Here is a 12,135-nt window from a genome sequence, read left to right as displayed (position 1 = left end):
CACTAGCATGGCTTAAATGTAAGAGTCTGCTCATACAGAGTGACATCAAATAGAGCCTTTGGCTATTTCATAAAATGTAAATGTAGATCCTGCATTCAACCTGGTCAGAGTCCACTTCTAGAACTCGCTTTATCGACCAGGCTGGCCTCTAACTCACAGAGATCAACCTGTCTCTGCCTCCCAAATGCTGGGATTAAAGGCATGTGCTACCACAACCACATCACACCACATACTTCTGAACGTTTAATAGTGAGCAAGGAAAGCACGCGTGCGCGCGCGTGCACATACACACACACACACACACACACACACACACACACACACACACACTCGAAACAGAGTCTCATGTATTTCAACCTAACCTCAAATTCACTATGTAGTTGAGGCTGTCCTTGAACTCCTGAACCTCCCTCCTGTTTTTACCTACTGCATGGTAGGACCACAGCATGTGCTACCACACTCAGTTCACATAAAGATTTGTAAATTAATGTTTACAGTCACCTAATTTTCAATACTCAAACGCTACACAAATTTCCCAAACTACCCAAAACCACCCGAATGTTCAGCAACTGATAAGTAGATAAACAAAATATCTCCCATCCATAAAGTGGGCTAATCATGCACGAATTTCAACAAAATTATACTGAATAAAACTGTACCAAAAAAGAACATCATCTTCACTATTCATGTCCCTTAAACTGAACATAGTTCACAGACACACATGCAGGCAAAATGCCCATGCCTTAAAATAAAAATCTCAAAGAGGTTAAGAACGTCTGTGATAGTTTTCACTCTGTCAGGGTTTCTTATACTTAAATCTATAAACATCTGTATGCTACCAAGAACTCACTCTGCTCTTAAATCCCTTACACTGAAAACCAACCTACAGTAATAGAAACCAGGTCCACAATTGTCCTGAGTCGGAGGTAGCACTGCGACACAGGTAGAAAGGATAAAGTAAATACTCACGGGATTCCTCTCTGGAAATACGTATAGCTTACTGGATGTCAATTACATCTCAATAAAGCTATAAAAATGAAAAATATATACTTCCAATGACTCATGGCATTCCATTCTAAAGTACTTACCCAAGAGCTACGAAAACACATGTGCACATTCTAGAACAAGTAAGGCTGATCACCAGTCATAAAAACCATCAATGGCTGCCTAGGTCGGGGAAGGGATTAACTGAGAAAGGACACCAGTGTGCATGGTCTATATGCTGACTGAAATGCTGGCCGTACAGGGACCTACTCTTCTTTCTTTCTTTCTTTCTTTCTTTTAATTATTATTATTAATCTTTTTTTACAGTTTAGCCATTGTGTTCAGTCCTCCAACAGTTCCTCATCCCATTCCTCCTCCCCTGTCTCCAAGTGGATGTCCCCATACCTCTATGCCCCGCATACCCCACACCAGATCCCCCCATTCCCTGGGGCCTCAAGTCTGTCAAGGGTTAGGTGCATCTTCTCTCATGGAGGCCAGACCAGGCAGTCCTCTGCTGTGTATGTGTCTGAGGCCAAGAACCAGCTGGTGTATGCTGCCTGGTTGGTGGCTCAGTGACTGAGAGATCTCGGGGTCCAGGTTGGTTGAAACTGCTGGTCTTCCTATGGGATCACCCTCCTCCTCAGCTTCTTCTGCCCTTTCCCTAATTCAAACACTGGGGTCCCCAGCTTCTGTCTATTGTGTGGGTAGAAGTATCTGCTTCTGTCTCAGTCTGCTGCTGTGATCTACTTTTCAAAATCATCAAACTGTATGTTTAACTTATTTGAAGTATATCACAATATAGTAATTTTCATAAAATTGTAGGAGGGATGGATAGTGCAACTTAGAAATCCAGAGAAAAAAAGTCTCACTACATAATGGTTTTGCATGGAAATTTTCCTCTACATCAAAAGTAAAAGAAGTATGTTGTGCCCTGAAAACAGGTGATTTAAAAGACAGTAAAAAAGGGGTTGGGGATTTAGCTCAGTGGTAGAGCGCTTGCCTAGCAAGCATAAGGCCCTGGGTTCAGTCCCCAGCTCCGAAAAAAAGAAAAAAAAAGACAGTAAAAAAAATCACCTTTTACTGAACACACAATTCTGTATCAAGCCAGTGCCACATACACATATATTTCCTCTAATCTTTTCTCCTATCCTACAACAAAGGTATTCGTATTGCTACTTAGAATAGGTGTATTCTGGTCTGAGAATTAGACTGCGCTTGGGCTCAGAGAAGGAACACAGCCTATCCGAGTTCTATCACAGTGAATGAGTGAGCCTCAGTCTCCACATAGTACTAACTCGATAAAATACTTGTGAATCAGGATGACTACTATGTCATTAAAAAATCTGTAAAATCTGTTTGCTTCCTAAACCATGACTTCCCTGAACACAGGTACGGTAGTACACCCCATTCTTTTCTTAAGAGGAGCCTGGCATGGAATGCTTGATAAATATTTGGTACATTTCCATTTAAATTTCTAAGATTCGTTATAAACTGACTACTAGCTACTCTATAATCTGTTCCCCTTATTAACATCTCTGATTGGAGGAAGCTCACATCATGAGGCACATGATCGACAAGGGCAGACATAAGTCATCCAACAATTCTGATAGAATTACCATACACCAGTCATAGAAGGATAAGGCAGAAAGAGAGAGACTATGAAAACCTGAGCTCAGCAATTTTTCCCTGACTCCTACTTCTGGTGGCCAGCATGGGCCATGAAAGATTCTGTACTAACTTAATGTCCATGTCAAAGATGAACAGATTTCAATGATTACTAGAGTGTTCAATGGTTTCACTGCCTTCATTTAGCCCCAATTTGATGACAACTATGATTTTTATCACTTATTATAGTAAATGCTAATTCTTGATGTAAACACTAACAAACCACTATTAATTTCAACTTAGGGCTTCAAGCTAAAGAACACAATTCCAAATGTTCACTGGAAACCCAATAGGTTACTCTTAGGATAAAATTCAATCCTTACCTATACCTGAAAGGTATGTATGGAGTGAAAATAAATACATGTATGTAAAACTTACATATATTTATTACAGCTACATTATATGACTTAGCCTATGCAGTATTCAAATGTATAAAATCTTTATTTTAAATAATTCAATGATGTTTTATTACAGAAATTTTAAGTATTTTAATGAGTAACCAAATAGCAGTAGTTACAAGATGAAAACTCACCCAGGCCTCTCATAGTAGCATCATGCTTTTAAACTCCAGGCCCTCCCAATGACATTATATGGGTCACTTTTACAATGATGAAAATAGTCCATTTTTTATTTTTAAGCTTTTCAGGCAGATCCCATGAGACTGCTCTGTTTTCTGATTCACAGAGAGCACTTCCTGAAGCTTCAGTATGTAGGAAAAAAGGAAGCAGATGCCTCCCGTGGTTGTCCTCAGAACAGAGGACCAGGAAAGGGGATGAAAAATTGTCTTCAAGCCTCTTATATTCGGAGACCTAGAACTTTTCCAATACAGGGAACTCACAGTTTGCCAGGAACTAAAATCGCTTGCCCTTAGCAATGGTGGAAGACAAGCAGCTGAGCTCCACCTATAATTCTTTCTTAATACAGAAAACAATGGTCCTAGCCAAACAATGAATATGCAGTCCTAAAACTTCTAGGTAAAAGGGCAAATGAGCTGGACATCAATTTCACAGCGGATATAACCTCAGCACTTTTAAAAATAGAACTTCTTGGAACCATTCAAAGTATGGGGACCTGGAGTGGAACTTTCAGAAAAAAAGCAAAGAACTCCAACACTCACTTTGCTTCTCTTTCTGAAACAAATACACAAAGCATCTCATGTCCTATAACCTGAAGTTTCATTATATAAGAAAAAAGAAAGCAGATGCCTGCTGTGGTTGTCCTCAGAACAGAAGACAAGGAAAGGAGATGGAACCCTTCTAACCACAGCCTAGGCAGAACAGACACCAGGTTTAAGAGCATACAGAAACTCTCCTGTAGGGAAAGAAGAGAAGCTGGCAGATATGAGAAAGTCAGGACAAAGGACAGAAACATCCAAAGCTGTTAACTTGACAGGTCGTTGCTGCTGTGCTAGAAAGCTTGTCATTTTTGTTCCCTAAAAATATGCAGACTGGGACACTTATACACTGCTGACAGAAAGAGAGACTGATAACAGCACTTCAGAGACCATTACACAGCTCTTTCAAGCTGGACATTGGAGTATGCTACCAATTAATTCTATTTCTAGAAAAGAAACATCTATTTACTAACACATTGGTATATAATGCTTACAGCAGCATTCTGCATAAAAACCCCAAACTAGAAGCCAGGTAAACATCCACCACGGGCATCCTAGTTGTGATTGCTCTTATAAGAATACCATACAGCAATGAAAACAGACTACTAACAAACTATCTATTGCTTCTTGAATCAATATGATTAAAGCTCTATGTAATGTTGAGCAAAGGAGACCAGACGCACACGCACACATGCGCGCGCACACACACACACACAGAGGGAGGGGAATGGAATGAGTACACGGAAGGCTACTGGATAACTCAATAAATAATGTTCTCTTTCTTGATACAGATGCTAGTTCCTTAACTACTTGACATTTATGAAAGTTCAAGAAGCTATATATTTATGACCTGTGAACATTTCTGTGTATATTCAAAGCTTGCTTTAGAGGACGAAACACACACACACACACACACACACACACAGACACACACACACACACACACACACACACACCTTTAAATTAGATCCCAAATTCATTAATTTTACTTTAAGTATTTAGAGGGTAGAAAGAACAAACTGCACTGTAGGATTTCAGCATGGGACCATAAGTCCCAAAAACAGCACTAAAAAGCAGAAGGTCTCAAAACCAGAAGCCACAACAATAGTGAAAATCAGAGCTATGTGAGGGAGGGGAAGCTCTTTAAAACACAAGCATGCAGTGGAGTTTTATACAATGTTTACTTTCAGATATCAAGAACAGGTATTGAGTAAAATAGATATCCAAACTAGATGAGAGAAAGCACGTCATTGGTGCTGCCCTGCCTACACTGGGGTCTTGAACACAGAGTGAGGTGGAGTTCTTACTGGGAACCACAACTTACTGCCCTGCGTTCATTGCCCTTGAACCTCCTTGGTTCAAGCTAGAGTACAAAATGTTTGAAAACTCACAGCGCAAAGTGGAAAATACTTTGCAGAGACTTTAAAAGTAAGCAACACAACAAGATGGGCTAGGTGCTCTATCCAGTGACCACGTTCAATACAAGATATCAATAGCGCAATGCTAAGACAGGGCATCATTTGCAAAATATCTATAAATCTGCAAGCCAATCTAACAGTCACTCAGTTGAAAATGCTTTCATGGGGTCTGGTCTCTGAGTAAGTACTATCAGCAAAGGAAGCTAACAGGTATCTGTTACAAATTGCAGTTGACGACTATTTATACTTTATTAAATTATTAAGAAAAAGCAACAGCACTATCCTCTTCAAGACTTTGAAGCCTCTGAGTGGTGGGGAAACAGGGTGAGCAGAAAACGGAGACGGAGGCTAGAGTTAACTGGGCACCCCAGTGCCTGGTGCTCCCCTAATTCACATTTCTGAGAAACGGGAATATTTCCACTTTACAAATGAAAAGCATCAGAGATCTAAAACCCTAGTATAAATACAAAAGTAATCAATATAGAGTAGTATATATGCTGATCCTACTGCCCATTACACACACACACACACACACACACACACACACACACACACAATCACAATCACAAGTTGCTCAATCCCCTCTAGGGTTTTAGTCGTCTTAAATACTCGTCCTTGTGTTAGGAGGTGCATATATTCATATCAGAGCACAAATAAGAAAGAACGAAAAACAGAACACGGCCTGTCCTTCAAAAGTATGAGATCTGTCAGAAACAATGTGCACAAGTTAAGGAGTGTGAAGGCATACCGTCTCTCTTTAGGGATGCTGGCACTAAAACTGTAGGGGAGTTGAGAGCCACTTCGGCAACAGGGAAGGCCTCAAACTAGGTGCAAGATTGTGTCTGGATCCTGGGATGGTCAATGTTAGACAGGTCTGACAAAGGAAAGGCACACGGATCTAAGCGACAGTAACCAGCATTACTGTTCCAAAAGGTCCTGACCCAAGTAGAAACAGCTCAAATGTCCATCCACTGATGAACAAATCAAGAAAACATGTGGTACAATAGTCCCTCCTTACCCAAGATATTTCTTTCTGGATTTTGTTATTCACTCTCAATACTATCAAGTTATCAAATGGAAGATTCTAGAAATAAAATATTCATAAATTGTAAATCACATGACATTTCTGCAAGAATGATTCAATTTCTCTTTTTGAAATGCCCTCCAGTACACGTGTGTGTGTGTGTGTGTGTGTGTGTGTGTGTGTGTGTGTGTGTTTTAGTAATGGCCAAAGCATTGGCAATTTGGATATGCCAGAAAGAAGCCATGAAGTGCTTCCTTTAAGGGAGAAGGTGAACTTCTCAACAAGAAGACAAAAGAAAAGAGGGTTGGGGATTTAGCTCAGTGGTGGAGCGCTTGCCTAGGAAGTGCAAGGCCCTGGGTTCGGTCCCCAGCTCCGAAAAAAAAGAACCAAAAAAAAAAAAAAAAGAAAGAAAAAGAAAAGCTGTATACTAAAATTGCTAAAACATAAGGTAGAAAAGAAAGTTCTATAAAATGGTAAATAAAGAAAATGAGATTTGAGCTTATTTTGCTGTCTAATCTCAAACTACAAGAGTTCTAGCATGTTATATGCCTAGTAACCATGGAAGATGTGTTAACTATCAGGACTCAGTATTCTGCAGTTTCAGCATCCAGTAAGGGGTTCCGAAGCATATGCCCTGTAGATAGCAGGGAACTACCATATGCACATGCAATAGAACACTATTTATCAATAAAAAGAAATGCAGTAATGATGATCTATCACGAACCTTGGGTATATTTTTCTAAGTAAAAGAAGTGAAATGCAGATGGTACATCATGTGCCATTCCATTTCTAGGAATGCCAGAAGAAGCAGGTCCATGGGGACAGAGAGCAAGTGGCTCCCCAAAGCTGGAAGGACCCAGACATGAGATGTAGCTACAAGCCTTATGGGGAGACAAAAATGTTCAAAATTGATAGTGCCGTTAGACGCACAGTTCTGTGAATACAAGAAAAATGCTAACTATTCGCTTTAAAAGAAAGCATCTGAAACAAGAAACACAGTTCGGTAAAGCCATTTTAAAAAGTGAGGAACGACCAAGATTACCACAATACACAGCCAAAGGAGTCACACCGGCCAAGCATTTTAAATGCCTTAAAGGTCTGGGGTTATCTAGAAAACAATTAGAGGTATGTGAGTGAGAGTTTACTTAGTGAAAATACAATATGCATACTAAAGACTCTTCTCCAATAAAATTATTCACAAATTTTTGAGCACATTCCTAAAATACATGCCAAAATCACACAGAAGAGAGAGAACAGGAGAAAGATGCTGTGATCTGAGTTTGACTGAGACGCAAGCCGTGACTATTGAGAAAGCTGTTTTGCTTTGGTGCTAAACGCCACAGATGGGTCTACCAGCATCATGTTTATGAAAGACTCAGAGTCATCTGTGTTAAATCTTCAAGCATTGTAATGTTCTAAACTTTCTGCTAAAATGACAATGATAACTGACCTGTCATGCTTACAGGCCAAAGTAAAAGACAGTGTATTCATTCGTCATTGGATAGTGGATTCGACTGAAGTGCTATGAGAACCTCCATTAATGTAAAGCTTTGCCTACCGATGCTAATACATTTGGCTGAATTATAATGTAGTATTATTAATATTCCAAGAATTGGAGGATGAAAGATGGCTCCGTGGATAAGAGTATTTCCTGTTTTTCCAGAGAACTGGGGCTCCAGTTCCAAGGGATTCAATGCCTTCTTCAGGCACTGACTGCACATGGTGCCCAGACACACATACAGGAAAAACATCCATATTTTAAAGGGTTCTAATAGTTTTCACACAGTAAGAGAACTAAAGAACCAAAATCTAACACACAAACGTAGAAAATACACATGTCCAACACAAGGACAGGTAAAGCGCTCAAAATTGAACCTGAAATTCACCTACACAGGAAAAAGACAGAAGTCCCTATTAGGCTCTAGAATATTGAGAACTAGTTTTTAAAGGAATAAATTATTTAAAATAAGAGGCTCACTCTAAGAGAGCAGATAAAAAGGAAACTTTAACGAAGACTGTGAATATATCTATGAGACAACCCAGTCTCCTCCCCTGAATCCTGGAGAAGAAAGAATCCTTCTGGCAATCCTGCCATAATCCCTCTAGAGACCAGCTAGAAAGAGGAACTCCTGCCCCCAGGAGGTGGGAAGAGGGCAGCAATACAAAAGGAGAATTTAGCAGGCTAACCCACGCACAAGAGCCTCCTTACAGGTAGGTAAATCGGAAGAAGCTAAAGGAGAGGGATCTCTTTTTAAACTCTCTTCTCTGAAGAGTAGGTGGGGTGGGAGGGAAGGTTAACCCGGCCTTTGTAAAGTTCTAGAACTAAGGGGAACATACATTCGATATCTGTATAAAAGAAAAACAACTTAGTTGTCTCTAACCAACAGTAAAAGCAAAGTGAAAACCTTTAAAAAAGGGGGGGGGAGGGGGGGGGGAGGGGAGGGTTATCAATGACATCTAGAATGAGGTGTCTGCTGTCAGCTTAAGTAGAGCAAGACTCTCTGTTTCCTGACACTAAGCCAGGGTTTGCACGACAAGAAAACAAAGCACGCCGTAGGGATAGCAGGACTTGCTTTCTCATCATTAACTGCTCCATATCAAGAGAAACTTATCCAGTATTCTTCAACTGTCTGTTCATTTGCAGAAGATTTATGATGAAAGCCAATCGGCAGGACAGGTCTCACTATGAAGCACTGGCTGCCTTGGTATTTCCTATGTAGCCCAGGCTGTCTCTGAACTCCCAGCAATTCTTCTGCATCAGCTTTGGGATAACAGGTGTACCCACCAAGCCCACCTTCACTTTGTTTTGCTTGCTTATCTGTTGGTTTATCTGTTTGGTTTGGGTTTGGTTTGGTATAATTGCTGAAGACCATGATCAACAGGGTCCAAATGGAAAGTACATTGATACACGGTGAGAAGAGAAATTCAAGGTGCCACCAGTTAGATAAAGAATAATTAAGAAAAGTCCTGAAGAGAGGCTGAGGATAACCTAGTGGTAAACACTTTGCTTAACATAGACAAGGCACTGAATTTGAGGAAGAGGCCGAAGAATCGTAAAGAAGGAATTTTTTTATGTAATCATTCAATGAATACCATGAAACCAGAAATATGATCTATAATCTATAATCAAGAACAGAATAAGAAGATAGACAGCAGCTGAAGCTAGTAAAGCAGACCTAAGCAAAGGAGACAGACATTGTAGGAGGTAACACCAGTCTTCAAAATCTGATTCCAAACAGTGAAGACTAATTTACCAAAAGAAAATATATATATATATATACATATATGTATGTATATATATGTGTGTGTGTGTATATATATATATATATATATATATATATATATAGAGAGAGAGAGAGAGAGAGAGAGAGAGAGAGACCATACATATCCAGGTAAAAAGAATTCTTAAATATATACAAAATGCCTGTGAAATTTTCTATTTCTGAAGATTTTCATCAATATATTTACCTTTTAAAATGATTCAAAACATTTGTATTACTGTGTATACATACACATACATATCCGCACATAAAGTTGATTCTAGCAAGGTATTTAAGGTCTTTAAGTTAGGAGGGTAAAAACAGCTGCCCCCCCCACGCCCAGCATCCAAATGGAGACCTTTGTGACTGGTATAACGTAGAATCATCAGAAGCATATGCATAACCATTTGTCTTAAGCTATTCTGTGGAGCCTATGAGATGGTCTGAAACTTAAGAGAGTAGACTCAATTTTTTTAAAAAAAGCTTGCAAGCAATATAAATCTCACGTGGTAAAAGCAATATAAACTATATTCTGAGCAAAAATTCATATTTTTGAAATTTTTTCTATATAGTACTGCATACAATATTCATTCTCAACAATAAACTTAAAAATTAATCACTGGGTACCCTTAAATCTTCTCTATCCTTACTGAGCAAGTTGGAGAGTAATTTCAAAAGGATGTGATTCAATTCAAACCACTGCTGTTCTCCAGTCCCTCCTCCAGGGCAATGTTCTTTAAATTAGATATGTTATTTGATTTCAGTTCTCAGATTCATAAGCCCAAACCTAATGAAATTCATAACATAATTGCGATGCACGCAGATGTACTCTGGTGGAGGGGAACAGTCGATCTAAATACCGTCAGCAATTGAAACTTGACATTTCAGAAACAGTTCGTGTTTGCCCAATAGGCAAAGGGCAGCACTTTGAAAGGAAGACCGAGACATACCTGAGCAGATAAACAGCCCTGTCAATATCACTGAGGTCTTCATCAACAGTCAATCTTTCTATTTCTTCTGGTGTCTGTCAAGTATAAAATGCAAATTAGGCACACAAGCATTTGGTCACTGCTGCCTCCCAAAGACCCTTGACGACCCTATCAGTGAAAAGGCTTCACAATGACAGCAAAGACAACTAATCTTATGAGTCTTCTACACTAAATCAAACACAGATCTCCAGTTGGGTGCTGAGGGTGGGGGTGCGGGGATTATCTTTACTCTTCTAAGGTACAGACTGTAGGACCTCAATGGAATCAACTTCATATGCATACATATCACGTGTGAACATATATACCTATATATTCACTTTTTTTTTTTTTATCTCCAACACAATTCCCCAAACCGCTACAGCATTTTCCACACCAAGAGATGCTTTGAAAGGGGGCTGAATGGGACAGAAACGGACAAGCTTTGTAGTTCCTGTTGGGAACCGAATGAATTCAGTCTGAAAGGGAACCAAAGGTTCTAGAAACGTAATAAGCGACTAGCTAGAAAGGTAGGGAAGAGGACCGACCAAAAAACTAGGTCTGCTATCTGTGAGGGTGAGGGTTGGAGCCTCAGAAGTCTAGAAGAATGACTCTGCGAGGTCGGGGATCTAGTGGAGTTCGGGGACAAGCAGAAGGTTGACTCCCCTCAAGGGGGCTGGGGAGCAGGGTCCTGCCTTCACTCCTGGGGGGCTTGGTGGAAAAGGATGCATGGTGACTCAGGATGGGAGAAAAGGGTTGAGAGAGGCTTTGAAACCCTGAACTAGGACGACTCTGGGAAGGGTGCCTCTCCTTGGGAGGTGAGGGAGGCCATGCTGCACAGGGAGACTCAAGCTTGATCTTATGCAGAGGTGTGGGGGAGGACCGTGAAAGGATGGGACCTGAGACGTCCGGGCGAAAGATGGAACTAAGGCTGTGTGAAACCAAGGATGGACCAGCGACCAGAACCTGGGACGGCACCACCGGCTGAGAAGCCGGCTGCGGAGGCTGGCCCTGAGAACAGCGGCTTGGCCGTTCGTGGGGGAGGCCAGAGCGGGGTGGGGCGCAGGGCTGGCCGCAGTCGGGGACTAAGTCGGGGGACCCGGCTGAGTCCAGTCAGGGGCAGGCTGATTTCAGTTCGGAGAAGGGATGGCCGTAGTCAAGGGACCCAGCTGGCTCCAGTCAGAGGAAGGGACTAGCCTCAGTCAGGAGACAGGGCTAGCTCTAGTCAGGTAAGGGACAGGTTCCAGTCGGGGGTCAGGGACAGGCCGACCCTTGGCAGGGAATGAAGCTCGGAAGCGGCTGCGGTGACAACGGCGACTGGTGCTGGAGCGCCGAAGGGCAGTCGGACCGGCGGGCAGCCCTGAGGGGTAGCGTCTCTCGGTCCCGCGCACCTTGAGGCTCCGGCGGACCGGCCTCTCGATGATGGTGAGTTCCTGCAGGTCCTCCATGTAGCCGAACAGGCTGTTCTGCCCGAAATCCATCGCGACGCCGGCGTCGGGCGGCGGCGGATGCATGGACCGCCGAGGGGCTCCCTCGCCGGACGGCCCGAGCGGCCCCGGGATGCCGGACGCGCGCAGCCCCGCGCCGCCCACCAGAAGGACTCTCTGGTCCCGCTCTCGGCCGCGGGGAAGCAGAGCAAGAGGCCGCAGGCGGCGAGAGCACGAGCGCGGCGGGAGCCGGAGCGCAGCGCACCGAGGGGGCGGGG

The 12,135-nt window shown here is 42.1% G+C and overlaps 1 protein-coding gene across 3 annotated transcripts in view; it reads right to left on the bottom strand.

Annotated features, from left to right (window-relative positions):
- The window catches only part of Ppp4r4 (protein phosphatase 4, regulatory subunit 4), a 90,618-nt gene extending 78,495 nt beyond the window's left edge, over positions 1–12,123 (bottom strand). For all 3 annotated transcript variants that reach the window (XR_015622111.1, NM_001414974.1, NM_001134632.2), the window contains 2 exon segments: positions 11,822–12,123; positions 10,416–10,489 (listed from right to left, as the gene is read on the bottom strand). Coding sequence is in view for 2 of the 3 variants with exons in the window: in NM_001414974.1 (NP_001401903.1) it covers positions 10,416–10,489; positions 11,822–11,944 (197 nt within the window). In the remaining variant the exon portion in view is untranslated.
- Positions 12,124–12,135: the final 12 nt, after the last annotated feature.

The sequence above is a fragment of the Rattus norvegicus genome, chromosome 6 (genome assembly GCF_021556685.1).
Source record: "Rattus norvegicus strain SHRSP/BbbUtx chromosome 6, alternate assembly SHRSP_T2T, whole genome shotgun sequence".
Taxonomy (NCBI): Eukaryota; Metazoa; Chordata; class Mammalia; order Rodentia; family Muridae; genus Rattus; species Rattus norvegicus.
The sequence above is the reverse complement of the archived record's forward strand: the minus strand, read 5'-3'. Positions and strand labels throughout refer to the sequence as shown.